General features: G+C 48.9%; 10 protein-coding genes across 10 annotated transcripts; 5 read left to right on the top strand and 5 right to left on the bottom strand.

Moving 5' to 3' along the window:
- Positions 1-335: 335 nt before the first annotated feature.
- FTJAE_1907 (nudix family) lies at positions 336-1100 on the bottom strand (the record flags this gene model as incomplete). The annotated part of the gene is made up of 2 exons (XM_037348045.1): positions 336-754; positions 1028-1100. 2 exons carry the CDS (start codon positions 1098-1100, stop codon positions 336-338), a joined length of 492 nt encoding a protein of 163 aa, XP_037210867.1.
- Positions 1101-7602: 6502 nt separating this feature from the next.
- Positions 7603-8772, top strand: FTJAE_1908 (arginine-tRNA transferase; the record flags this gene model as incomplete). The annotated part of the gene is made up of 1 exon (XM_037348046.1): positions 7603-8772. The coding sequence occupies one exon, from the start codon at positions 7603-7605 to the stop codon at positions 8770-8772; it is 1170 nt and encodes a 389-aa protein (XP_037210868.1).
- A 489-nt stretch (positions 8773-9261) lies between these two features.
- On the top strand, positions 9262-10330 carry FTJAE_1909 (rRNA processing protein; the record flags this gene model as incomplete). The annotated part of the gene is made up of 2 exons (XM_037348047.1): positions 9262-9690; positions 9740-10330. 2 exons carry the CDS (start codon positions 9262-9264, stop codon positions 10328-10330), a joined length of 1020 nt encoding a protein of 339 aa, XP_037210869.1.
- A 162-nt stretch (positions 10331-10492) lies between these two features.
- FTJAE_1910 (uncharacterized protein) lies at positions 10493-11284 on the bottom strand (the record flags this gene model as incomplete). Its single annotated transcript, XM_037348049.1, has 2 exons — positions 10493-10882; positions 10943-11284. 2 exons carry the CDS (start codon positions 11282-11284, stop codon positions 10493-10495), a joined length of 732 nt encoding a protein of 243 aa, XP_037210870.1.
- Positions 11285-12003: 719 nt separating this feature from the next.
- FTJAE_1911 (cytochrome c) lies at positions 12004-12875 on the top strand (the record flags this gene model as incomplete). Its single annotated transcript, XM_037348050.1, has 3 exons — positions 12004-12013; positions 12417-12702; positions 12851-12875. 3 exons carry the CDS (start codon positions 12004-12006, stop codon positions 12873-12875), a joined length of 321 nt encoding a protein of 106 aa, XP_037210871.1.
- A 1059-nt stretch (positions 12876-13934) lies between these two features.
- On the bottom strand, positions 13935-16202 carry FTJAE_1912 (ribosome biogenesis ATPase RIX7; the record flags this gene model as incomplete). Its single annotated transcript, XM_037348051.1, has 1 exon — positions 13935-16202. One exon carries the CDS (start codon positions 16200-16202, stop codon positions 13935-13937), a length of 2268 nt encoding a protein of 755 aa, XP_037210872.1.
- Positions 16203-17127: 925 nt separating this feature from the next.
- Positions 17128-18980, bottom strand: FTJAE_1913 (uncharacterized protein; the record flags this gene model as incomplete). The annotated part of the gene is made up of 6 exons (XM_037348052.1): positions 17128-17354; positions 17453-17699; positions 17751-18279; positions 18331-18401; positions 18496-18753; positions 18888-18980. The coding sequence occupies 6 exons, from the start codon at positions 18978-18980 to the stop codon at positions 17128-17130; spliced, it is 1425 nt and encodes a 474-aa protein (XP_037210873.1).
- A 1650-nt stretch (positions 18981-20630) lies between these two features.
- Positions 20631-24171, top strand: FTJAE_1914 (ankyrin repeat-containing protein; the record flags this gene model as incomplete). Its single annotated transcript, XM_037348053.1, has 7 exons — positions 20631-20739; positions 20818-22871; positions 22987-23032; positions 23159-23196; positions 23252-23543; positions 23602-24005; positions 24064-24171. The coding sequence occupies 7 exons, from the start codon at positions 20631-20633 to the stop codon at positions 24169-24171; spliced, it is 3051 nt and encodes a 1016-aa protein (XP_037210874.1).
- A 673-nt stretch (positions 24172-24844) lies between these two features.
- FTJAE_1915 (VPS20 vacuolar sorting) lies at positions 24845-25567 on the top strand (the record flags this gene model as incomplete). Its single annotated transcript, XM_037348054.1, has 3 exons — positions 24845-24882; positions 24945-25308; positions 25364-25567. 3 exons carry the CDS (start codon positions 24845-24847, stop codon positions 25565-25567), a joined length of 606 nt encoding a protein of 201 aa, XP_037210875.1.
- A 171-nt stretch (positions 25568-25738) lies between these two features.
- Positions 25739-26812, bottom strand: FTJAE_1916 (serine threonine kinase; the record flags this gene model as incomplete). Its single annotated transcript, XM_037348055.1, has 3 exons — positions 25739-25832; positions 25881-26568; positions 26623-26812. 3 exons carry the CDS (start codon positions 26810-26812, stop codon positions 25739-25741), a joined length of 972 nt encoding a protein of 323 aa, XP_037210876.1.
- Between the last annotated feature and the right edge of the window lie 699 nt (positions 26813-27511).

Below are 27511 nucleotides of genomic sequence, written 5' to 3' on the forward strand. Positions count from 1 at the left end.
AAAAAAAAAAAAAAAAAAACAAGTGATGCTCTATCATGTTCCAGCCTAAACGCCTTGGGATGGATGCACATTGTAGTCTCTATATAGAGAACTGAAAAATAGGAGGTAAAAGAAGAGGCTTCGTAACTCAACCCAGATTGAGTTTCTTAGACGAGCACGTGTCATTCCTCTCATGACAAGGAAATGGAAAGAACTCTGTGGAAGTGATGGTGTATTACAATCCACTCGACAGCCAGGAGATGAACCCATGTCGTCGCGACTTAATGGAGGGCTGTTCAAGGATAGAGATGGGTCACTTCCAAGGCCATGATTGCGCATGAGAGGGCGCCGTGAGGCTATTGACGACTTATTGTAGACCGTTGCAAGGCCTCCTGTAGCTCTGGTCTTGTTGACAACGCCTCCCACGCTTGGGCAAATGTAAACCACTGGCGTTCTCGCTTGTGGGATTCGGGCCAATCGTCGTACTCGCTGGTTACTGTGCCCTCAAAGAAGTGGTATCTTGACCGATCTTTTGACGATTTGGGCGCACGCTTCTCATCAATGTCGCCAAGATCGTAGGTGATCTGAACAGTGATGCCAGCTTCTTCCCAGGCCTCTCGCTCAGCGGCTTCCTGGCAAGTCTCGTCAGACTCCCAGCCGCCCTTGGGCAACACCCAGCCTTTGCGCCGAGTAGACTGAATCAATAGGACAAAGTTTTGATCGGGAGTGAGAGGCACGATGCCAGCGACGAGACGTTCGCCCTTAGTGTTGTAACCTATAAAAGGAAAATGTCAGTGGTGAGATCTTGAGATTATCGATTGAGGATGCGAATTGAGAATGCGAACTGTCGAGGGGTTGTCGAATTGTGACCGGGCGAACGTAGGAAATTATAGTTGGATTCAAACCCATCACACCACAAAAATGGACAACAAGGATGGTGTAGAAGGCACCAAGACAAATGCTTCATAAAAAGCCAAGGAGGTCAAATGTGCCGAGAAGGATACTTTCAAACACAAAACATTGTATTGCGCATCAGGTAAAGACTCACGTTGCTTGGTTCTACCCACTCGTGACTCCATGGAACGGCCACCGCCCGAGTCGCCGGAGGCAGAACTCGACATCTTCTTAGTGGGAAGTTGGGGCGGAGAGTGACGGGAATTGGGAGGAATGTCGGGGAATTTGGTCGAGCGAGAACAAAAAACAAAGATGTTCGTGGATCTCGAAAGGCGATGATGCGGGCAAGAAAGCCTCAAAGGTCCTCGGAGGTAGCGGAGGAGAACGGATGTTCACCCCTGGGTCGAGAAAGACAGAGAGACAGAGAGAGACGGGAACCTGCGATGGAGCGGGTGGGTGGCTTTCAAAGAGCCTTGAGAGGCATCATTGTCGAACAGTGAATGGTTGGTAAAAGTCTTGTGATCAAGTGAGGTGAGGATGAAGAACAGAAGTGGCCGTGGCCTGCGCCAGAAGGTGCTGGTGCTTGGTTTTTGGTCGGGGAGAGCCCAGACGCTCCAAAGAGCTGGGCTGGCGATGTGATATAAACTGCGAGATGATGGAGGTGTGGGCGCGCACGCGCAAAACGTCCCAAGTTTAGCTCCAAGGAGGGCAGCGGGCGACTCGGCGGATCTCTCTCTCTGCCTCTGTCTGTCTGGCGGAACCCGCAGAGGAGTACGTACTGGCTGTAGCACTGTACGTAGGTACCTACCTACAGAACAGAATAGACCCGACTGCAGCAAAGAGGGTTTGGTTCGGTTTGGTCTGGTCTGGCTTAGGTTGGTTGGGGGGCGTGTAGGTACGGGGGAGCACTGGGCGCTCGGCGGACAAGCCTTCTTCAAGGAGGCTAGTGAACAGCAGACAGGGACTGGACGCGGAGGGGAAAAGCTGGATCCTCGCCAGGGCTGCCTAGGGATGGAGTAGGCGTAGCGTGTCAGGTCAGGTCAGAGGTACTGTACTGTACAATACTGTGATGTAGTGCTTGCAGTGGGCTTTAGGCCTAGACTTGCCCAGCCAAACGGTAAGGTACCTAGGTGAATGGATGGATGGTGGCCTGGCGGTGGCACCCTGTAACAGTGAGTCGCTGAAGCGTCGAGTGTGGAACTGAGTGAGGGCTTTCGCTGGGTCAACCGATGCGAGGCAAACTTTGATTAGAAATGGGGGATAATTAATGAAAGTCGTCAACGTGAGAGGCTCCCCTGTTTGGGTTGCCGCGGCGTTTATCAAAGTCACTTGTATTGTGTTGGCTGACTGATATAGATGGATGTGATAGTTGGCCGTGACGTTGATGGTCAGAATGGAAGCGAAGAGGCTTGGTTCGAGGTGAGGAGGGGTTCCACGCCAACGCCTTTGTAGCAAAGGCAGAGAACCAAAAGCTTACGAGTCGGGGAGTTGAGATCGATTGGTGACAGAGGCGTCGTTAGGGGCGTCGAACTGTCAACTTAATGGTGAGGAAATGTAATTTTATGCCATCACTTGGATTTAAATACCTGGATAAAAATTGCTAAGACTGAAATGAACTGTGCAGGGTAGACACTTTTTGTGGTGGTTTGAGTATAAGCCGCAGCTGTGATAGACAGGCAGACAGAATATCAAGCAATATTCGAAAGTCTCCAGGTTATCAAGAAGAGACTGTATCATGGATATAGTCCTGAATTTAAAGGCCTGCAGGCTGAGAGTAACTCTTCAATTGCCTGGCCGAAGTAAGGCAGGTATGGACTTGTCAACAGGCAATGCAATAGAAGAAGCAAAGGTGAGATGAGTCGTCGTGTAGGTAATCTTAAAACCACCTCATGTCTTGCGCCATGCAAGTGACAAAGGAGACCAAGCTCTGAGATCGACAGGGTCTATATGCTTTTATATTCGAGCACATCTCGATAGGCTGATGGTGCATGAATGTCCAGATTGTAGCAGCACGAGTCTAAAAAGCTTCTTCTGAGCTGAGAACTCGGGTTGTAATAATAATGCAGGGTTGACCGATGTCACAGTTCTCAGAGAGGCAATGGGCGCGGGAGGTTGCTATGTATACGTGACGGAATGGGAAATATATCGTGGAGATGCTTGTCCTCTTTGCTCCTATAATTCAACTATTGTGGTAATGCCACGCCCCCAATCTGCTTCTACTGGAAAGTTTGAACTGTGAGAGTACAAGAGAACCGAGATGCCCATTAATTGAATATGGCAGTTACTTGGGAAGATCTCGACCCTCATACCGGTAAGAGATTACAAACCCAGCAGCAGATACTTCTATATTAGATCCGGTGAGGCCAAAAAATACACAGGCTATTAACCAGTGCCCCATCTTGTCCCGCAAATACAAGTCCAGGGCATGAGATGGGGAAATACTTGTATTGTTATACAGTACGACACCGATGCACTTCTTATTAATCATGGCCATGACAGAACATGTGCTTTGTGGTGCCACTAGTTTATCAAAAAGTTCTTTACAGCATCCCTGAATGGCATCTGCAGCAACAGTATTTGTCAAATCTTGGAAGTTAATAAAAGTCCAAAGCTTAGACCCGTGAGATGCAGGGTGCTTTATTTATTGTGAAGGAAAACGAGGCCGATTAGTTTCAACATCCAGTAGATGACAACCAATGGAGGATCATCACAACTCCTCCAATGTAACAATCAACACTTGCGGTACAGGAACGAGCCTCACAAATGAGATACTGCCTGACCACACACCCACCGGTTTCGTAGCTGCTAGGTTGGTATTGAAAGCGGTCTCGAGTCGGCATATCAGCACGCGGACGCAGGTCTTCTTTCGCTGCGTGGGGTCATCCATGCCATTGGCGACGATGGAGGGACGGGGCTGCAGCTTCAGGATCGCAAAGACTTCAACTTTGACCTCTTCTCAATTCACATGTTAACAATGATAGGTTCATCGTCGTCCACGGGAAGCTCCTACGCTGTACCACATTAACCCTGACGTACGATGCATGAAGAAGAAACAGCAGTACCAGCAGCAGTAGTAGTAGCACGAGAGGGGATGTGAGGGGGAGGGGTAGAATGCGCTTGTACAAGCAGAGCAGCAAGCATTGGGTCCATCCCACAGAATGGAGCACATAGTAACTAGTTTGTAGGTATCGTGAAAGCGAGGCGAGAGCCCTTGATCTTCACTGTTGGAGTCCTAGTGGCCGAAGTGCGCATACATAATAAGCACCCTTGACAATGACGATCGTCGGAAGAGAGAATCTGATATTCTTCAACATCAGTTCAATCACACAACTCAAGCTGCACCTCGAGATATAAACAGACGTCATGTTGGTTAAGCCTATGCCAACTTGAATGTTACAATGCATGTCTAGCTCGTCTATTTTAACGCCGGACTCCGTTCCCTCTCAACAATACATACGCCTTCCTTACCTACTTTACTCAACATGCAAGCAAGCTTTTGCTTCTCGATGCCGGGACTGGCAAAAAAAGATCTCGTAGCGTCTCTAGCTCGGCAAGCCTCCTTGGACATGGAGTCTTCCACAACCAGTTCCCGGAGACGAGGCCGAGAAAAGGCCCGCAAGTCGGGTGATAAAAAACATTGGTTCCGTGATTGTCTCGAGGCGAGTCCAAAAACTGCCATAAAAAATCTGCAGAGCAATGGAGCAAACACAGCAACAAGAAGCAACACACACTAATGCCGTATCGTTGCTCGATTCGCCTGGGACCGTCAGTTTTGGGGCTAGTAAGACCTGTAGGTTTCTTTCTTTTCGTTTCACCTCATTCGTGCACAGCGACTTTTTGGCTGCAGCATGCAAGGAATAATAGAATGCAGTACCTGTACCTGTACCTGTACCTACCTGTAGAGAGGCTAGTCATCAACGTTGAGGGATTGGCCACCAAAAGCCAGGGCAATACATTCCTCCAATCCCATCCCGTTGTTTATGCTCTGAAGAGACATGTACTTTTTCATTTATTAATCAGGATGAGATGAGATGACAGACATGTGAGAAGGTTGGTGACACAGACTCAGCCTTGTATCGAATCTGGTTCCGGAGATGTTGAGGAAATGCTGGAGAGGTCGGAAGTCTTCCTACTGGATACGAGACGGGCCTGGGATATCTTGTGTGTTGTAATCTGGGCAGTTTTTGAGAGCAAACTTGAATATTTGTCGGATTTAGCAATGAGATTGGCTTTAAGCATAGAGTGCATACATATCCTACACAAGAATACCGCAACCTTGGGACTCTGATTGCATGTGAATTTCGATATTGCTAACAGGACTCTAGCTAATAAATTCTCCTTTAATGAATTATAAAGGGCATCGGGAGAGAGTTGGATGCCTAGAGAATTGTAGCCCTAGGTCTCTGTTTTGGGTGGCCAGAATACCTAGCACCCCGCCATTGCAATTGAAGCTGCAGCTTCCAGTGGTTGTTGCCTTGCTTGGAGCTTGACTAGCGGAGCTGAGCAATGGTTGATCTCATCCATCATCCATCTTCAACCTTTTGCTATCTTTCCCATCTTAGCATAAAACCCAACATCTCCCACGTATTATCTTTCATTTTACTCCCTTGATATTCTCTCGGTCAAAACTACATGGGGCACCATACCAACCCAGAGGATCCGTAGCTTCTAAACAATATCGGAACTTTGCCGTGGAGCCTACCTACATTCTACCGGCTGCCGCTTTCGAAACCGTTGCACAACTACAGCTACAGCCTACAGCACGGCCAGGTCAGGTCTGGTCTACTACTCCAGGTGTTACACACCCGTCAGTCCAGTTTCTGTGTCTTTGAACCCCTGTTCGACTACACTAGCCTGGTCGCCTAAAGTTAGATCGAAACAGCTCGATTTTGGTCAACTCTGTTGCACATGCGCGCACACGATCACATCCCTCACTCTCAGCGCCAATCCCTGGATATCATCCGCAGCCAGCGTCTCGTCATCATCGTTCGTGTGCACCCCAAATAGCTAACCAACTGGGTTAATCGACTACCTATTCACCAACCGCAGACACGACATCCCACGCTCACGCATTGAGAGGGGAATCAGCAGGCACGCGATCGCAGCTTTCGTCACTCGTTGAACCTCCCTCAACAAACTCACACGCCCCCTCCATTCTCCGTTCTCCATCTCCAAGGCTCGGGAGTCTGCCCCTCTCTCCGTCTTGCTCCCGCTCGAGGGACCTACCACGTACGGTACCTACGTGTGGTAATTTATTAGTACCTCCCGTACCTCACGCAACGACTTGCCCGTCTCGGATAGCATTACTCGCGCCTCGTGGGTGATTTAAACTCCTCGTTGTGGCCCGTGAGAAAGGTTCGGTGCCCCTCATCCGCCGTACACCACCGTCCATCGTCCTTCCGTCTCCGGCAAGACATCATCAGAGCATTCATCTCACCTATTACCAACAGCCCTTTGAGGAAACACGACTCCAGTTGTGCAGTGCAGGTTCAAGGTTCACAATGGAACCCGGCGGCATGCACATCCCTGGAGATGCGTTGTTGCAGTACGAATATATGACCCCAATTGGTGAGTGCTTATTCCCACGTTCTTCTCCAACCGATCAGCCCCGTGGTCTAATGCCGGCCTGTCGTTGGTTGCCGGCGCCTGCGCTTAAGCTCCGTCACGGCCGGTCCCCGTGGCGCCCCCGTTTTCCCCGTCCGGGACAAGTTCGTTCCATATTTCACTTGATCCCTTCTTTCACAATTACATGGAGCCCGAGGGCATCCACATCCACGTCAATATCAGTCCCAATTTAGCCTGCAGACGGCTTCCACTTTGGTCAATGACAGACAGTTGATCATAGTCTCATGTTCAACGGTTCCGCAATCTTGGTGGTCGTGCGTCAAGAATCAATGCCACTATCAATTCATTAGCACTCCTAGTTCGCTTATGTCTGCTCACAAGTGTGGGTGTGTGTATCTCGACTTCAACAAACCTATGTCTACTACTTGAAGCATGCCATTTGGCTTATTTCTTTGCTGTATTCACCAAGTTTGTGTCCAAGGACCATTCCTTTGAATTCATGATTGGCAATGCCACTCCTGGCCTCAATGTTCCCTAGCTCAGTATTGCCGTTGGTCTTTATGTAAGCACCAATAAAGGTCCCAATCACAAACGATGACATTTTATCGTCATATGATAAGGCATAGCAGGGCAGCTTCAGGGTTCATGCATTATGCTATATCAGCCGTCAAGTATCATTTGGCCATTTTCCACTTCTGCTTTACATGACTTCGCTTTCTACTCCCCCACGCATAATCTCCATTCGTTGACATCTCAGAAAACACTGCCCCCACACGATTGCCGTTTGTGCCTTTCTCTTCACCGAATGCTGACTGATGCCTAGGATACTTCAAATCATCAAGATGCGGTTACTGTGGGAAACGTGACAAGAGTCAGTCAAAACGTGAATTGAGCCCCTGCACCTCCAGTACCTTTTGACCACCCCAAGACTCGCATACACTTGCGTCACGAGACACCTGTGATTCCACGGCCGTGTCATCGATGGTTGTTCTGAAGTTCAGATTGATCACTTCGTATAAGCACTTGAGTCACACGGTCTCTTGAACGTAAGGCTAACTAGTACGTGGGGTTATAGGCTACGCTTACCACGCAGTGGCAAATTCTTTGAGTCCTGCGTTCTATCAAACTCTCCTTGATAGATATTGGAGACGTTCAGGCACTCTCATGTACCGACCCGATCAACGTCGGTCATGTTGCCCACACTATACTATTCGTCTTGATTCTAGCCAGTTCAAGCCGTCCAGAGATCAACGGCAGACCGTCAACCGTTTCAATAAGTATGTCATGGGAGAGACTTACATGAAAGAAGCGGCTCGCCTGTATCCCAAGTCGCGCGATGAGGCCAAGAAACGGGATAACCATTTTGATCTCGTCGAACGAATTCATGAGGCTGAAGAGGCTAACCTGAAGAATCCTCCTGAGGCTGCCCATAAACTCGTCGTGACTCTAGAGCATGACGATTGTACGGATGAGAAGTTTGCAGTTTACCAGAACTACCAGGCGGTAGTTCACAAGGAGTCTCCGGGTGAAATTACCAAGACCGGATTCAGACGCTTCCTCTGTGACTCGCCTTTGAGGAGAGAAACAGTGGTGACATCCGATGGGCGTAAACGTCGACTGGGTTCGTATCACCAATGTTACAGACTGGATGGTAAGCTCGTTGCCATTGGAGTGCTTGACCTTTTGCCCGAGTGTGTAAGCTCAGTATACTTTCTTTATCATGAAAGTATTCACCAGCATGCGCCAGGGAAGCTTGGTGCCCTGTATGAGATTGCTCTATCCATCGAGGAGGGCTATGGCTGGTGGTACCCAGGCTATTATATACACAGCTGCCCCAAGATGTGGTACAAGATTGATTACTCACCTCAATATGTTCTTGATCCTGTCTCATTGACATGGGACCCATTGGATCGAACTGTGTTGGATCTCCTTGACAAAAAGCCGTACGTGAGCCTTTCGCTTGAAAAGGAGCAGGCCTCTCGCGAGATCGAACAAGGTTCTGCGTCGCCTACCGAGGATACAAACCAGAGTGACAAAGCGGAGGACAAAGGTTCCGACTCTGCAGCATCCGACGAAGATGACAGCAACTGGTTGTTTGCAACCGGGATGCCGGGCATACCTCCGATATCCACGGTCGCTGAGTGGGATATGGATCATATCGCTTTGAAGATCTCCCCGAAAGCCCCATTATACGAAACCTCTGATCTCGTTAGCTGGGAGGAAAAGGGGGTCGAGGAATATCCGGGAATGAGAGCTGGTGTTGCTGAGCTCATCGCGGCAATTGGCCCTGACTTGATGGACCGGATTTGCCTGGACTTTTCCCAGAGACCCTAAACGAATGTATCACGACTGGGACGCTAACAAGTATCAAGAGACGATTTTTGCTCCATCTTGTTGGCGAAATCTTAAGGATTGGTTCAAAGTCGACACATTTCACCGCTCAACATATTTATCATGTCTAATGAAAGAATGTCCAATGGAGAGGCATGTCATTTAGAGTATGAAGAATGAATACACGTCTCGATGTTTTAATAAATACTCCGTACTGAAGCTGTGCGATGTAGTTGGACTGTGACGCTTGATTGGTGGTGGAGCTATGCTTCCCAAGCTTGCACCCCGCCAGCCCACCACACTTTTTGTTGCCTTATCTTATCACTCACCTCGGTGAAGGACCAACCTTTTCTTTCAACACCAAAACTCAGCGTCATTACTGTTTCGCGTCGCATCTCCCTTTCAGGCGGCCAAGCGCGCTAACATTGATACTCGTCTCAGCGCTTCGTGTGACAGTTTTTGAACAGGGAACTTGCCTGTACCATCATCATCATGGCGTCCCAGATAAATCTCTTCTCGCCAGCCGAACTTGCGTATCTTCACCAGTCACTCTCGTTACATCCTCCAATCCGCCCCGATGGGCGCACGCCGACACAATTCCGTCCCTTGACAGCAGAGACGGGCGTTCTGCCTGGTACAAATGGCAGCGCGCGCGTACATTTCGCTGATGGCACCGAGGCCATTGTAGGAGTCAAGGCTGAGATTGAGAAGACTGGAGGAAGCGAAGAGCAGCAGCAGGACGAAGAAGATCGAACAAGGGGTGACTGGCTCGAATTGGCAGTTGAGATCCCAGGACAGAGAGATGATGAAGCCTCGACAATATTCCTGGCAGAAATGCTGAGAGAGGCGCTATTGGCAGATAATGAGTTTGCCAAGAAATTGAGAATCAACAGACGGTTTCACTGGCGACTATATCTCGACGTATGTGGTCATGATACAAAGAAACAAACGAAATGCTAAAATGGCACAGGTTCTACTAATATCTCCTCCGCTATCATACCCTCTCCCACTACTATCACTCACAACACATCTCGCTCTTCTGGCCACCCGTTTGCCCCGTCTCAAGTCCGAAGGCGACGAGGACCCTATGTTTGACGACGATTGGGAGGCGTCGACATTCTTGTTCCCTCGCGATGGTGCTGATGCGGCAGGTTCACGACCATCTATCACACTTCTTGTGGTTGCGATTGGCGACAACATCATCTTCGACCCTGCAAAGGAAGAATTGGCTGTCGCGGAGACAGCGCTGGCCGTATCTGTGGCGGAAGTCCGTCGAGTCGCAACTGAGGGCGACATGGAGGTGGACAAGAAGAGCCGTGAGCTCAAGTTGTTGTCTATCCGAACCATTGACCCGCCATCAAGGCTCACACCACCCGGAGTGCCACATACAACGAATGGAACTGCACAAAGGGGAGAGGCCCAAACAGCTCAGGGCGTGTGGAAGGCACCGTTGGGTGGAACAAAGTTTGGAGTAATGGAAAGTATAATACAGGCTGTACTGGAGAAGGGTGGAGTTGCGGATGAGGTTTTGGAGGGCCTGGAGGGTGTCGAGCTCACATGAGACTACGTATAAGTTGAACATGGGGTATGATAGAAAAGTACAAAGCCTCATGAGGCTGGATTTCATGTAATCGTACAACGTATGATCCCTGGGCGTGGAGATCGTTATGCTACAGCTATATCATACATGCAGATTCTTGCATTTTGTTTTTACATAGGCATCTTAGAAGACACCGAACCACTTCTTCTTGGGCTCTTCAACCTTCTCTTGCACCTCGGTCTTTTGCACTGGCTCGTCCTCCACAGCAGCTTGCTCGGGCTTGGGGTCCTCCTCACCCTTGCCAAACACAACAGTGACAGGGTCCTTGGCCTCGATCCCGTGCATCTTCATGAAAAGTCGGCGCTTAGCTACATCGTCGAGATGGTTCGTTCGGTGGTCCCTAGCTTTCTCGGCCTTGTCCTTCTCGTGCAAGACAATAACGTTCTTCCAGGCGACGAAGAAGTGAAGAGGGTGCGTCCAGAGGTCTGAAATGGGAGGAACAAGCTCCTTGTATGGAGAGTTGTAGGCGTAGTTCATGAAGAAGGTGAAAACACCAAGGGCGAAAAGAGTTCCCTGGCGGGGGTCAGTATAATGCGGGCCAATTGAATAGACGAAGCTGTATAGTATACATACCATGGTGATGAAAGTATGCAAAAGCCTACTGTGCCAGAAAAAGTGCTCCCATGTCCCCTCGGGAGCCATCATGCCGGGATAGTGCTTCTTGTTCTGAGCAGCGACCTCGGAAGCGGTGAGCTCAGGGCCGTAATGCTTAGGCACATGGTTCTTCTTGAGGCGGGAGCCATGAGAAGGAGGATTGAAGCGAGCGGGCTTCTCGAGAACAATAGGCTTCCCCTTTGAGGATGAGGAGGCGAAGCGAATTCGGATGCTGTTCTGTGAGAGCGGGATGCTGATACCACGCCACAGAGGACCCTGAAGAGGGAGGAGAAAGCGGGGGATGATGGCGCGAGATGCCATTGTTGGTATGTGTGACGAACTATAACAATATGTGCGTTTGTTGTTCCACCTCTTGGCCTTGGAGCTTTGTTTGTTGTGGTGGTTTCGTGATGCCCTCACGTCTGCCCAAACAAGAAGAATCTTTTTTCCGGAGCCGTTGAGAAACAAACGAGGTCCAGGTCCCGGGACGGAGGTCCCACTCCGTTTCTTTGAGCCGGATGACCCTAGACTGTTACGGGATTAGTGTCTCAGGTCAAGGTCGACAAGGTCACAGGATTCCAGTGACTGAGGAATTTAATTTGATTTTTTTTTTTTTCATGATGAAAGAGCCTGAGGATGACATGACTAGCCCGACCCCGGAAAAAAAGCCATCGCCGATGGAAGACCCGCTTTTGAGTGTTGTGTCCCGACTTTACCCGGAGCCACATTCATGGTCGACAGGGGAAGAATGTCGGCTTACTTACTCTTGCGCTGTGATTGGCTCAAAAGACATCAGCCACCTGTGGCGCTCTAAGAGAATTGAGCGATCCGGCGTGGTCCTAGGCCTGTCGTGTCATGCTGTCATAAAGTTTTATTTTCTTGCTTCGGATCTTTTTCTTTCTCTCTCTCTCTCCCTCTCTTCTTTCTTCCCACATCCACACTCTCAACACTCAATCTATTCTTTGCTCTCGTCTTTGGCTAACGCCTCTTGTTGAATTTACTACCACCTTTTAACTCCTTAATCACAAACCACATTCACAATGGCTGGCGGTAAGTCTATTCTCACAGCTTGCTATGGTTTGCGCCGGTTGTAGCGCAAGGCTTCGAGAGATCAATTGAGGGCAACGAAAGGGGAGACGCTCTTGGCAGAGGATATCACGACTTTCAATTCGGGTCTCGAGGGAAATTTGGGTCTTACACAATGGCAGAGAGTCATGCTTTGGGTGACCCAGCTGAGGTTGGCCCGCTGACCCTGTTGCCTGCGTCATTTACCCAGAACCGGTTTTCCCATGACCACGAAGTGTTGACCAAGACTCAACAACAACTCGTGCCACGCCTCTAAACCACCAAAGCTACTCTTCTTTCGTCCTCTCACCAGACTCACGAACCTTGTCTACACAGCCTCACCAGAGCCAAACTCACTCGGACTCATTCACTAACTCGCAATGTGCAGGCGATATCAAGAAGGGTGCCAACCTCTTCAAGACCCGATGTGCTCAGTGCCACACCGTTGAGAAGGACGGCGGCAACAAGATCGGCCCTGCCCTGCACGGTCTCTGGGGCCGCAAGACTGGTTCCGTCGAGGGCTACGCCTACACCGATGCCAACAAGCAGAAGGGCATTGAGTGGAACGACGACACTCTCTTCGAGTACCTCGAGAACCCCAAGAAGTACATTCCCGGTACCAAGATGGCCTTCGGTGGCTTGAAGAAGGCCAAGGACCGCAACGACCTCATTGCGTAAGTTTTTTACTCTGTTGAGTTGCAGTCAGCTCTGGACATTGGCTCGCCGTTTCTCTCGAGGGTTACGGTGATACCATATGATTCCTCACTGATACGCTCTCATTTTCCTCACTGCATCACAACAACCACTAACATGTCTTGGCAGCTACCTCAAGGACTCTACCAAATAAGCGACTATAGATCGCGTGTAATGTTACGACTTTCGATAGATGGGGACCGCCAAGGGGCGTTTGTACTATAGACTCTACACAGCACTTGTTAAGACATGCCACGTGCTTTGTATTCCTATTCCCATCTCTCCTCTTTATGCGACTTTCCGTCCCGATACAACACAACCGTCTTTTTCACCCAAGAAGAAAAGCCTGGCGTTGGTTTGAGGCGGAAAAATAGGAATGACATGAGACCAAAATTAAACGTGTCCGCATCATAGCCCGATTTTTGTTACGATAGAGATATTAAACTATTCTTTTTCTACTCTCACTCACTTCGTGTCTATGTACTTCATCCGTGTCTCATAATTATGCATCTGGAATCAATTGTGAACGTCATTTTTACCATGATACGATGCCACGAACCAATCTCAATGCCGTCAAAGCCGATTACATGTCCTGTCTCCCCGATACCCGAGTGCCCCGTAAAGAGAGGGTCATCCGCGCAAACCGGTTCTTTTTCATGAGCATGTTTTCTATTATTTTTCGATCCCACTTCAAGGTTTTTTCCTCATCATGACTTTGTGATTGCCGAGCTATTTCCGTGCGCCTCCGTTGCTCCGGCGGCGTATGCGGGACCTGCGGCGATCGGCGGGCGGTGTCTCTCGTTTTTTTGGAGATTTTGCTTTTTTTCCCCTGGCATGAAAATGAGGTTTCATTGACAGGTGTTGGAGAAATTTTGAGCCACCGTGGCTTGCGTTGGGGTTCAGTGTGACGTGATGAGATGGAGGTAAGAGAAAACAGATTCACGGTGCGAGTTTCTTCAGTCTGACTTTAGTATCCCTTAGACTATATTTATAATTTAGTATCTTTTTAGATCAAGTATATTCATAGCTTTAGGAACTGTGTCCTAAGATTAGATCATATTATCTAAATATAAGGAATATACTCTAGTATCATCTCTGACCTTAGTGTTTCTTTAGACTATGTTTAGGACTTTAGGGACAAACAGAGTCATATCTAGATGATATTGTCTAAATTAAGGTTAAGGATATACTCTAGTATCATCATGAAAATTATCTAGGATTTCCCTAACTTTACCTCAAGTTTCCGGTAAGTCTCAGGATTCTGCACACTTCTATAGGTGGTGGAGAGTGCAACCTCCCAATCCACCCCGTCAATCTCAGCCTCTGTCTTAGCCCCCTGAAGGCATCGTCGAAGGGCACTTTCGGCAGCCTTCACATGGAGCCCGCCTAGGTCAGCACCGCTAAAGTCGGTGCAGCGGGTATCTCGAGCAATGGGCTCAAGCCGGTCGAATTCCTCGGCTGTGGCGTTGGGGTGATTTGTGCGATAGATGGCTCGGAGGATATCGACCCTCTCGTCAGGGGTAGGTAGGTCGATGAAGAGACGGACATTGAGACGGCCGGGTCGAAGCATGGCCGGGTCGATCATATCTGGTCTGTTGGTTGTGCCGATAACATATACGCCTGTGCGGTCTTGAACACCATCGAGCTCCGTGAGCAGTGCGTTGACAACGCGAGTGCCTGCCTCTGTGGAAGCGTTATCACGCTTCGGCACAAGAGAATCCATTTCATCGAAGAAGAGGATACATGGAGTTGATGAGCGTGCCCGGTTGAATAGCTCACGCACTGCGCGCTCTGATTCACCGACATACTTATTGAGAAGTTCCGGTCCGTTGATAAGAATGAAGCTGGCCTGTGCTTCGTTGGCGACAGCTTGAGCGACGAGGGTTTTACCGCAGCCGGGAGGGCCCCAAAGAAGGCAGCCTGCTGGACGAGCGAGACCAGCACGACGGTAGAGTTCGGGGTCTTTGATGGGTCCGATGATTGACATATTGAGCTGGTCGCGGGCAGCCTGGAGAGCACCGACCTGCTCCCAGGAGACGTTGGGGATGACGGTGAAGCCATCTTTTCGTAGGGAAGGGGTGAAGTCTTTGATAGCCGTTTTGAAGTCTTCTTGGGTCAGAGGTAAACTAGGGTATTCAGTAAAAGGTCCAAGAGGCGATTGTTGGTCGGCAAGTTTCATGAGATCTAGATCTGGTTGTGACTGGGCTGATGTGTCGACGAAGTAGTGACGATATTGATCCATACGCCTCATGCGTTTCTCGGGCTGTCGCTGGGCGAGTGTCGCGACGTTGATAATGTCAGCACCGACAAAACCATGAGTAATCTTGGCAAGCTCTGCAAAGTCTACATCCTCTGCTAGATTCCTGTTCCTGGTGATGAGCTTGAAGATATCCTTGCGAGCCCCGAGATCTGGTATCCTCATCTGAAGTGTACGTTCAAAAAGTCCAGTTTTGAGGACTGTAGGATCGACATCTGTGATTCGCGATGTTGTCGCCATGGCCAGAATTTGTCTCTCTTTATCTTGCTCAGCTGCGATGCGCTGCATCTGTCGCATGAATTGTGAAACGTTGCGACGATGACTTTCGCTATGGCCACTGCTTCCAGGCTTAGGCATAAACCAGTCGAGGTTTTCGATGAGGATGATGCACGGGGCGACTCGCATGGCCTCCTCGATCGCATCATTAAGGCTCCTCTCCACGCGCTCTAGGTCCTCAAAGCATCCGGTGAGGTACACAATTGGCACGTCGAGTTTCGCGGCTGTTGATCGGATCAATGACTTCTTGCCAACACCAGGCGGGCCTGAGAGGACAAGACCAGAGAAGCCTCGCCAGTCGTTGGTAGCGTATAACCCCGGCAATTTGAGAAGGGATTCTATTTGTTCGATGAAATCTTCCTGCACTTCTTGCACGCCTCCAATCTCGACCGGACCTGAAGGATGCTCGACCTTGTGGCGGCTTGTCTTTTGTGTTTTCTTCTGAGGTGCTTTATCTTGCTTTTCCGTAGGCGCAGCATCTGTATCCGTCATAGCACCCTTGGGCGTAACTGCTCCATCCTTCGCTCGCTCGTCGCCATCGTCCTGCACCCGTCGCTTCTTGATCGCGCGAGGTGCTTCGACTGTAGGTGGAGTCGCCGTTTCTGCAGGCGTAGCAGTTGTCGTGTTCCAGTGCTTCGTCATTTGTCTGTTGAGAAGGAAACGGTCGTCGTCAGGCTTGGGTGGTTCTTCGAGTTCGGCTTCAGAGTCGCTTGAATCGCCGAGCTCTTCCTTGCGGAATTGAAGTACGCGGTCGATCGAGTCTTCCAGAGGGCGCTTCTTTTGTCGGCTGAGGCTGGAATTAGACCTCTTGATAGCGTCATAGACGGCTGTTGTGGTCTTGAAGGGTTTGCCGTCATTCGCATCTTCGAGCTTCTTCATGACCATGTATACATCGCGATCGAGGCCCTGCCTCAGATTGAGACGAGGCCTTTTGGCTCCCAGTGTCATTGTCGCTAGAGACTGTCGCGTCACCGACGACCGGCTTTGATGTTGATGGGAGGTTCAAGACTTTCGAAGACTGAACGGGGAAAAAAAGTTAAGAAGCCTGGGATGGTGACAAAATAGAACGGACAGGCTAGTGCTCCAGAGGCAAATATGTTGGAGATTGAGATTGAATGAAGTTGACTTGTCCACCTCGTACGGGGGAAATAGTTTAGTGCCTATATGTTAATTCCGCTCGTTTAGCCATATCAAGACTCTCGGTGTTCTTCCTCGACGTTGTGCTATATGATGGACTTCAAGTGTTTTTGCCCTTACAATAGGTGACCACGACAGCCACCTATTGGGGTATTGTACAATGGAAGTGGTCTTACTACTTATTAGTCTATAGATAAAGTTTGTTGTTCGGAACCAATCTTAGGAAGTCTGTTGTAAGTATGCCATACTTTATAAAAGTTTTACTCAAGTTTTACAATCTTTACAAGCAATTGTTCAAAATGTGCTCAAGGAATTATGTCAACTTGGAGGGGCCTGGCTTATCGATAAGACTCTGGACTTGGAGTGCCCTTCGCGAAAATCCAGTCGATAGTCCCAGAGACAGCATTGTCGCAAACGATCCAAGGCATCTAACTAGTTTGCCTCGCATATTGCATCACAGTACCTATGTCAGTGGTATGGATACTCACCAAAGAAATCGATATACATGAGCTGTCACATAACTACAAGTTGAGAGACCATGACACGACAGACTTCGACTTGTCGAGCTGAACAGCATTAGATCTAACATCGATTTCCTCCAATGGTCTCACGTTTAGTAGACATATATATTGGACATATCATATAAAACCATGGCTAATCCTTAGAGACATAGGTATAGCGACGCGAAAGAATACTTAGGCAATTTATCAACTTGCGACCAAATGTATAGTCCTGCTTAAAAGACACTACCCTTCTCCATCAAACTCTCACTGCTCTCGGTTTCAGAGCAACTTGCTTTTGTACGGAACAGTTTGAGCAGTTCGGCACAGATCTGTACCATCTCTTCGTCCACATCACGTCGCTGGCAAAGAAGCGCATCCAAATCTCCAGTACTGTAAGCTTCAGTGTGCTCAACACTTGAATGATCTGCGTGAAGGAGAATGCGCATGGTTTTAAGATCAGCTGTGTTAAGCATTCATTAGCAAAAAGAGAACATTCCGACACAATAAGGATGATATGAGGCACGCCGTAGGCACAGCTTCGTCAAGAACATCACATACCATACTGCGCCAAAGTTTCAAGTAGGTGCGGCGCGGCGAGGCGAGGACGAACGCTATTTTGTTCCCGTTTATCGAGTAAGAGACTGAGTACTCCATGACTATTGTTCACAATAGCTGTCATGAGGGGAGTCTGGCCATTTGTTGAAATTGCATCGACGTTGGCGTGGTTTTCAAGAAAGAGTTGGGCGAATTTGACGTTGTCGGTTCGTGCAGCATGAATCAGAGAAGTCTGACCATCCACGCCGCACTATATGGCAATGTGTCAGAGGAAAAGATAATATAGGGCTCAGTCACTTACAGCATCAACCTTTGCTCCATATTCGAGTAAAGCCTTGACAAGAAGGGGATCAGTGGCGTTGCGAGCTGCGCAGTTGAGTGGGCTGCCTATTCTGTAACCCCCTGGGATGACAGGATCTGGATCGGCACCCGCAGCCAGGAGAATTTGGGCACAGACAGTATAGTTGCGGTCTGCGGCGTAAGAAAGGGGCCCTGCGTGTTGGCAGTCCATTGTATTTGGGTTTGCCTTGAAGCGCAGAAGTGTAGTAACAGCTTCGTCGTCACCCCGAGCCGCTGCCCAGAGGATGGCAGTCCGTCCCATTGCGTCTTGGTCGTCGACGGCTTCAGGATTTGCTTGAAGTTCCTGAACAAGGTCTTTACCAGAAAGTCCAAGGACGATCATGTGCACGGGGTGCAAGTCTTGTTCCTCTAACCAATCTTCTCGGCGGCTGATGCGGGACAGGGCATCGACAGCTTCCCGTCCAAGGCCACCTTGCAAGATGAGATCAGTGGCTTTGTTGCGAGGACTATTGTCACTAGGAGCTTTTGGTCTGGTACCAATTAGCATATAATATCAAGGAATAAGAGACTGGGGAAGACACCTATAATCCGCGTCTGCTCCCTGGTCGAATAAGAAACGACATGTTTCCCATTGTTGCGAGTATATAGCCCACTAAAAAAGTTGAATGCCGCGTCAATCACAGTTTTCAGCTCCGCGATAGTAGTCATGAGAGAGGATAATGGTAGCTAAAGGCTGTTGGACTTACACGTAATAAGGAGTATCCACGAGTGTAGCTGATATCAACAGGAGACGCCAGCCCTTGAGCAAACAGGGCTCGCAGGGCCGTGATGTTTCCGTTCATAGCGTAGTTGACGGCTGGTGCGCTGTCGGGCACATGGCGATACGTTCGCAGCTGTAGAGAAGGACCGGTGACCGTGTGGTAAGTAGCCTGGATCTGGATAATTTTTGACCAGAAAATGTTGTGAGGGAACCAGAACTCAGCCTGGAATTTAGGGGCAGCAGCCTGTTTGCAAGCAGAATGAGAGCATTTGGGACTGATGATGGGTATACCTGAATAATTGATATACAGCTGGCCTAGGAGGCGACTCAGAAGCCTCGGTGTCTGTGAACGAGATGCATCGTGGCATCGGCACGGACATCCCCGGTTGCACCAGAGTTAATGGCTTTCAACACGAGCAGGATCCATGAGGCTCTGTGAGCTGGACTTTTCGGCTGGAGAAGTACTGCCATTATCTCTTGCTGCTTGCACGCATTGCTTAGTGACTTGCTGGTTGAGTTGGGGCAGCAAAGGGGGATAGTCGGTCATTCTTAACCGCGCGAGAGAGCGGTGTTCTGCTATGTAGTCTTTGAGGTTATGGTGATGTTCACAGGTAGTAATGGTTTGGAATCTGGTGAGTTGAGTTGAGTTGGAAGTCTGCTCGTGTCAACCTGATGGACTGCAGATGGAAGTCATACCTCTTATAGACTCTGATGCGGCTTGCCTGAACGACCGAAAGTTGATCAAGGTAGAAGCTGGCCGTTCTTTCACAAAGATACCTAGGCACTAGGATAACCTGAGCTTGAATGGGGCACGGTATTCGGTAAAGCTTAAGGCCATGATCTACAAGCGGCATTATCAATGAGTAGTACCTATATTTTTACTCAGGTTGAATAGATCAAAAGGTAACCGTTGTGTTAAACGCCAAGTAAAGTAGTTAGTTATCCGTATTTCAGTAGCCAAAGGGTTCAAGTCGACCAGGTGACCTTGAAGCTTAGCAGCGTGAATGATCACTTGACCGCGCATGTCTGAGTTTCGGTCTTTGTTGTGTCACTAGAAAGAAAACCGGAGAGGCGCTAGCTCCTACTCCTCAAGACATCTCGAGAGGTGAACAAAGAGCCGTTCTAGCGCTGTATATTTTAGACAAACAAGTCTCCCTGGAAAGATGACTAGATGGTTCATGCAGCTCGCGAGACCCTTAGAAACTTGGTGGGCAGCCTTGCCAGGGTAAATAAATACTGAAGCAGCCAAGCCAAAGACCTCGGCCGTAATGGCTTCTAGGTGACGGCCATTGAGGCCAGAGAGGAAGGAGACAGAGATGGCTCATTTGCAAACAAGCCTCGATGGGAGAATAACGAATACTTTCTCCTGTTGTTGAAAGAAATGACTAGGGATGTCGTCCGGGTAGGGAAATAACCATAGTAAGTTAGTACGGGTAAGTAGTATTACCCGTAACTAAAGCACATATACCTACATATATCTCGATGATCAGCAGCTAATCAATAAGGTTCTAGAGTCAGCCCCACAAGCATCCATCCAACCGGTTCCATGCATGAGTGTCTTGTCAAATGCAAGGAATCAATCACCATGAGCCACCTAGGTCAGAGCTTGGGTTCTAACCAACTTTGATTTCTTGTATGGCTTCAAGACGAGTGGCTATCGCTGAGCCAGTAGTCGATTTGCTGTTCTTCTTTTCCTGTTGTGTGAATATAAGAAGAAATGCTTTGAGCAATACCAACAGATAGCTTCTCGACACGGAGTAGAGACTATCCCCTTGGGTAGCCCTTCTCTCAGACTTGTGGTGTGGCGCTACTCACTGAAAACTGGCTTATTACAGGATTGCGTTGATCGACTTCACAATTGTTGGCTCCATCGCCTATCATCAAAGGTCTTACAGCCTCACCAGTCAACTAGCCCGAGGTTGGCTGCTTAGAATGCTTAAACCCCGATACCCCTGCTTACCCGCCATACTATCTAACTTAGGGCTACCTATAGGGACAAGCTTCCTTAATAATAGACTGCCACATTAGTTCAAAAGGCGCTAGGGATTCTGGTGGGTGTGCTGGGTTCATTCTATAAATCCAACACTGTCAATCATATCTACTAGAATGTTGCAAGAAACGATGAGGTTCGGCAGAAATCTGCATCGTTGGCAAGTCCCGTCATGGGCGGATTCCTATGTCAACTACTCTTATCTGAAAGGCCTTGTTAAAAAGAAGCCAACCGTGACAAGTCAGTATGCCAGCTTCCTCGCCCTTGAGCTTAAGTTCCTTGTATAATCTAGCTGTTGACTCTTTGGTTGAACCCCAGTTCTTAACAGAGCCATTGAGCTTGAGATCAACGCAGCGGATGATTTTCTCTCTAGACAAAACAACCTCATTGAGCTTCAGATAGAGACTCTGAACAAGAATTGGGGGATCGAGATTGGCTGTGCACAATCGCCATACTACCACGATGTATCTAAACACGAGTTGCGAGCCCTGACATCGTTACTGCAAGATTTTGCTCATGATGTTGCACAATATCACCTCTTCGCCAAAGCTAACCATGATGCAATCTCTCGCATTTTGAACAAGGCCGTCGCTATTTATGGTTTTGAAAAGCCCTGCAATGTAGCCTTGCTCTCAAGACTCGATGATTGGTGTCACTCACTCATCTCGTGCCTTGTTCAGCTCAATAACACATTGCGAGCAGTGGGGAGTGCTACAAAACGGGAAGAGCTGGCTGTAACACCACGCTCATTGCTTCTTGAGCGATATGGGCAGAACCGCTTCCCACCAGAGACTATTCGGTGCCTAGCAGAGGACAATGATATACTCCTTGATGCATCTCTGAAACGTCAATATCCAAGCATTTCGACTGATCGATCCTTGGCTCTCTCCCAACTAGCCCAAATCGCTACTATTCATCAATCTATCAGGTGTCAGGGCGTTTTTTTAGCCAGTCCCAAATTTGATCCAGACCAGGACATAGTCGTGTACAAGGATTTGTTGCATCAGATCATACAGTCACTCGCCCGATTTCAACGATACAGGGACGATTCTTCCGCCACCAAGGCCTTTGCTAGGGTCCTTGAGCTTCTTGGCCCAGGCCATAGATTCCTGCTTTGCACGAAGGATAGGCTAGGCCGGTTACCGCTTCATGATGCAGCTCGACTGGGTCTTGATGGGGTTTGCAGAGAGATGATAGCTGCCATACGAGCTCAACCCTCGGAAACTTGGAAGCAAAAACTCTATGTCTTACCGGATGTCTTTGGCTTAACACCACTCGACTATGCAGTTCAGCTTGGCCACACGACTGTGGTTGAACTTTTGTTTACAGAGCTCAGTTTCAAACACCTTTCAAATGAGCAACGCGTCGATATTTCAGGGACTCTCGCCACTGCAGTCCGTTCCGGGTTCATTGATATTTCTAGAAGGCTCATCCATGAAGCTTGGGGGTTTCGATTCGTCAGCCGTTTTGGGCAAACCGTTTTGCATCTCGCCGCCGAACGCGGCTTGTCAGTTTTGGTCGAGAGCCTCGTTGCACTGGGAGTTGATGTAAATGCTCGGGGCGATGCTAGAGGGTGGACCCCGATTTCTACTGCATGTGTGCAAGGGCACACTGAGACGGTTGAGGTGCTTCTTCAAGCCGGCGCTGAAGCTAACATTGAGGATCAGCGTGGATGGTTTGCACAGGATCATGCAGCATACAGGGGCCACATGCAAGTTCTGAAGGCCTTCTCGATACGCGGTTCCAGTTTCCTGAGTGACAAGTACGGGGCTTATCACAGTAAACTAAACGTTCTGCCCCAGCGCTCCCCTACGGATTCAATCATCTTCATGTACTTGGGGACCCTGAATTTGTTCAAGAGGGCAGCAGGGGTCGACATCACGCAGTACCGAAGATCCATATCACCAGTTCTAATACCCGACACATGTCTCGATCTCAGCATTTCACTGAGCGGAGTGCCTGATCAGGGGCATACTATCTCCTTTCCAGTCATCCCAGAAGCCTCGGACCAACCTTGGTGTTTCACTGTCAGCGATCCAGATAATGCGACTATTATGTTCAAAGTCACAAGTCCACTAGAGGATAAGCCTATTGGGATTGCCGTTGCACTTCTCAACGCTCTCAAACAGGGTCTCGGAGCCAATCGGGAAAGCTTGGTGCGAGACTTTACTCTTCCTCTTATCAGTGACAACCACGACTATGTGCGAACAGTTGTTTTCACGTTCGTTGTGGCCCGGCCTCTCTCCTTACAGAAGCAAGCACCAACGGAAGCTCAGGTTCTAGAGTTGGGGAAGGGTTCATCCCTTGGTGGTCATCGCGGTACAGATCTCTGTGTCATGTCATCCAGGAGTCATGTTGATCTCGTCGAACAGGTAACGGACAGAATGACAAGTCCCTACGCTTGCAAGTTGGAGAGAATTCCCTTCAAGTATTTGTTTTGCCATTCTTCATTTCACAGAAACATTCCCTTTCTAACTTTACGACTAGTCATTTCAAACTGCGGTCGAACATGGGGCCGATGTTGTCGAGTTTGGTAAGGCTAAACCGGTGGTTTGGTAACTTGTTTGTTTGATATACCGTCTCACACTTTGTGTAGATGTTCAATTGACGAAAGACAGCATTCCTGTCATTTATCATGATTTCCTTGTTGCTTAAAAAGGCTGCAATCCGCCCATGCATACATTGACCTTGGAGCAGGTATGTTTGTGAACATAGGTACATATGTTTCTAGTTACTGACCATATTCATCTAGTTCATGGATGTTAACAATGCCCTATCTACGATCCAATGTCTCAATGATATCCTCGAAAGACTACCTTGGGAACAGAGCGATCGCCCTCGTGCCGCCACCAACTTGCGGCGCAACTCACTCGGCGCACTGCGAGACATGGCAACGAAAGCGCTCATCAGCCAGATGGAACACACGCTGGATTATCCCCGTTTCAAATCATATCTGAGGGGCCATAGTATTCATGAACCTTTTATAACTCTCGAAATGCTCCTCTGTAACCTGTCGGAGGATGTTCCGCTCGACATCGAATTGAGTATTTCTCTATTAATTCTACTCACGATAATAAGTCCAGCCTTCTAACTGTTCTCTAGAGTATCCCATGCTTTATGAAGCAGAAGACTTCCAGATGGATGCCTTTGCATTCGATATCAACCATTTCCTCGACAAGATACTCTACGTGATATATTCGTTTGCGGGGCCATGGCGTCGTATCATCTTCTCATCCTTCAGTCCTGAGATTTGTATAGTGCTTGTGGCGAAACAACAGCCGTATCCGGTCCTCTTTCTCAACGACGCATCAAACTGTATGACCGGGGATATGAGAGCAACGAGTCTGCAGACAGCAGTACGCTTTGCCTACAGGTTTGGCTTGGCTGGAGTGGCTATGGCATCTGAGCCGTTTATTGCAAGTCCTGGATTAGCTGGGTTTGTCAGACGACAAGGCCTCTATACCGCCACGTATGGCCCACTGAATGATGATGCCGAGGGATTGGAGGTTAGTAGCTTCATGTAGTTCACACTGACTTCGATTACACACTGACTCTTTGATGTAGCTCCAGGCTAAAGCTGGTATCGACTTGATCGTTGTCAACAAAGTCAAGCACGCGAGACAAGTGTTGAGCCACGTGCAAGGTCTCCGCATGCAACCAGAGTCCTCTTAGTTGCATACGGACACAGCTGAACCGTGTTTCCTCCGTCAATAAGAGGCCCTTTGGGGGATAGTCGTGAGGGCTGGCAAGAGGTAGCGATGCGGTGATCAGGAGAATTTGTGTGCAAGCTCCTCTGTTCCTCACTATGTACAAGCAACGAAGAGCTTGAATCACCAAGATTATGTATCTAATGGCGATGATGGCATCTTTCTTTACCTTATCGTTGGGCCCAAAGTATCGTTCACGTCCCCGGGCGTTTCAGCGACACTGATCGAGAACACAATTACTTAGTTTAATATACCTACAGAGCAAGACTAAACACGCCGATTTGGTGATATCTCATGATGAGTGGCCATGATTGCAAAATTAAGGAGAAGAACAAGTGAAAAGTGTGACTATCGGGTAATTGCAAGCAAGAATGCTTAGGCACTTTACCTTGGGTAAGGTAGATGAGCGCTGAGGTGGTGGCCTAGGTTAGGTAGCTTATCGATAAGACCCTTGACCCCAGCCAGTATCGGCGCCGATGACGATGGTCTCCCTCGTGACAATCGCTCGCTATCGTTGAAGCGAAACCAGAAACTCGAGACTCCAAATTCGCGGCCTCGACTTGATTAGCCACACAATTTCACCCAACAACCTCACGATAACCGCATCCATCAGCAAACTTGCCTCCACGATCCTCATCATGGGCGGAAACGCAAGCAAAGTCACAGCCCAGGACAAGTCCGTCCCTCCCAGTCCCCGCGATTGCGCTCGTGACCGCCTTCAATACTAACAATCCTCAGGGCCATCCTGGACATGAAGAACCAGCGCGATAGACTTCACCAATACCAACGGCGTATAACAGTCCTCACGGATAAAGAGACCGATATCGCAAAGCAGATGCTGGCCAAGGGCGACAAGAAGCGCGCTCTATTAGCCCTACGGCGCAAGAAATATCAAGAGTCGCTGCTAGCCAAGACAGATGCGCAATTAGCTCAGCTGGAGAAATTGACGAACGATGTCGAGTTTGCGCTTATACAGAAGGATGTGGTGTTTGGGCTGCAGCAGGGTACAAAGGTTCTGAAGGAGATTCATGCTGAGATGGGGGGTATAGAGAATGTGGAGAAGTTGATGGGCGAGACAGCGGAGGCTATTGCATATCAACAAGTACGTTACTATGGTACTGTTGCTTCACAGGTGGAATATACTTACATACTTTTAGGAAGTCAGCGATATGCTTGGAGGTCGTATCTCCAACCAGGACGAGCAAGAGGTGGAAGACGAACTGGAAGCTCTCGAAGCCGAACTCACAGGTCCAGCCAAACTACCCTCCGTTCCCTTGGCGAATCTACCAGAAGTACAGAAGAATCAAGACGTTGAGACACAAGCCGAGAGAGCGAAGCAACCAGCCATGCTGGCAGCATAGACGGAGAGCGAGCGAGACATTTTGGTTTCAGGGCATTTTGGACAGAGCATTTTACATTTCGAGACGTACGTTCTACTATACTTAGACTTGGGTGTATACAGCGGGCAACACCAGGCGTTGAGGCGTTTCTGCATTTGAATCATGAAATACAGTATCTTGAACTTCTATCTGCTATGCGTACTTGCTGATGAGTTTCCTCATGATGGACATGGCGCCTCCTCGGTAGCCACCACCGAACATAGCATAGTGGTTGAGATGATGGTATCTGAGGCGATGTTAGTATCGTGGAGTTTGAGGGAAAAGATGGTCTTACAGTTCGTATAGCTTCACTCTATCTGGCCACTCAGCTACTGGCTCTGCCTTTGGCACCAGCTCATGGTACTCCTTCCAGAAGTGATTGGTGAAGCCACCAAACATGTTCATGATGCCGAGTTCAAACTCAGAGTGGCCATATACAGCTGAGGGATCGTAGACAACTTCCTCGCATCCACCGTGACCTGCGATCTGCCCTTTGGAATGGTTCCCACTCCATAGATCGCCATGAATAACGACAGGTTTGATGTTCTTTACAACATCATCCCCAATCAGCCGTGGTACAACTTTACTCGCAACCGTCTCAACAACCTCCCCGAGTTCTGGATCAGCACCATTGTTGCGAACTGCCTGACGCGCAATATGTCTCAGACGGTTATTAGCGTAAAAGTCAGCCCACGACTCTCGCCATGAGTTATCTTGCTCTGTAGCACCGCAGCATGTAGGGACTGGAAACCCAAACATTGGCTTGTCATAGCCTTCTGGGATGGGAGCTGGTGTTGTGTGTAGCTGCGCAACTTTTGAAGCCAGAGTTTTGCCTGAACCACCAGGTGCTGATGACCCCAGATCGAGAAAGACAGTGGCGAGGAAGTATTGCCCTGGACGGCCTGTGAGGCCTCCATGGGCATGAGATCTGGGACAGAAGTTGGGAACTGAGTCTGCTATGGCGTTAAGGGAGGCATGTTCACCTGAGCTCTGTTAGTTCATGATATTAGAAAGATGTGTATAAAGCGTATACTTACCCCTAAACATAACTTCAGCTTCCTTCCCTGCCCCAGTTTTGACAAAGTAATTCAAAGGCTTCCCGTCCTTCTCAGACGTTATCTTGAACGTAGAAGCAAAGCCCGATCCACCATGAGAGTTGATAGCCGAGTTGGCGGGGTCCAGCCCCAGGGCCTCAACGATGGCGGGGTCGACTTTGGTATGCGGCATGATATCGAAGGTTTTTGGGGGTATAATAATATAAGCGTGGCGATATTCAGGTAGGCGAGTTGTTTGCGGTGTTTTCCAAACTCAAACTTGGCTGGTATGAAGATGGGAAGATTTGAGTGGGATGATGAGGTGACGTCAAAGCTTTGGTGTTAGTAATGCGAAAATATGCACGGAAGCTTGGAGCATTGCAACGTAGTGACTTGTCCTACTTATTTCTCTGGAATTAATTTGATATAGAGGGAGAGATATGATGTTATCATTTCATCATAGCAAGATGTGACTGTAGAAGCTGTTTAGTGAGTATCCAAGCCGTGTGTCTCTGTAAAAAGACTGTTCACCCATATTGAGGCGCCTGCAGACTACGATGAACCCGAGATTGTTGAGAGTGAACAAGGAACCATCTTGTTTTCATGATTGCAACACTCAATCAAGTAGCATCGCTCTCATGAACCGCTACTGGTAGAATCTTTAATGGGAGGTCCATGGCCACATCTACAAGTCCGGAGCTTTTTGACCCGGAGTGGGTGGGGCCGGTCGGGAGCTAACCGTAATTCACGGCGCCGATCTTTTGCATATCGGGCCATCCTCCGGGTGAGCTTCCCATAGGAGAGAGGACGCCTCTCTGAAAGAAGAAATCAAATCCAAATATGAGTGGATTATTGTAAAAATGCGAAGCGAGTTCCTTCGATATGGTCATCA

The sequence above is a fragment of the Fusarium tjaetaba genome (genome assembly GCF_013396195.1).
Source record: "Fusarium tjaetaba strain NRRL 66243 chromosome Unknown NRRL66243_c0000035, whole genome shotgun sequence".
In the NCBI taxonomy this organism is placed as follows: domain Eukaryota; kingdom Fungi; phylum Ascomycota; class Sordariomycetes; order Hypocreales; family Nectriaceae; genus Fusarium; species Fusarium tjaetaba.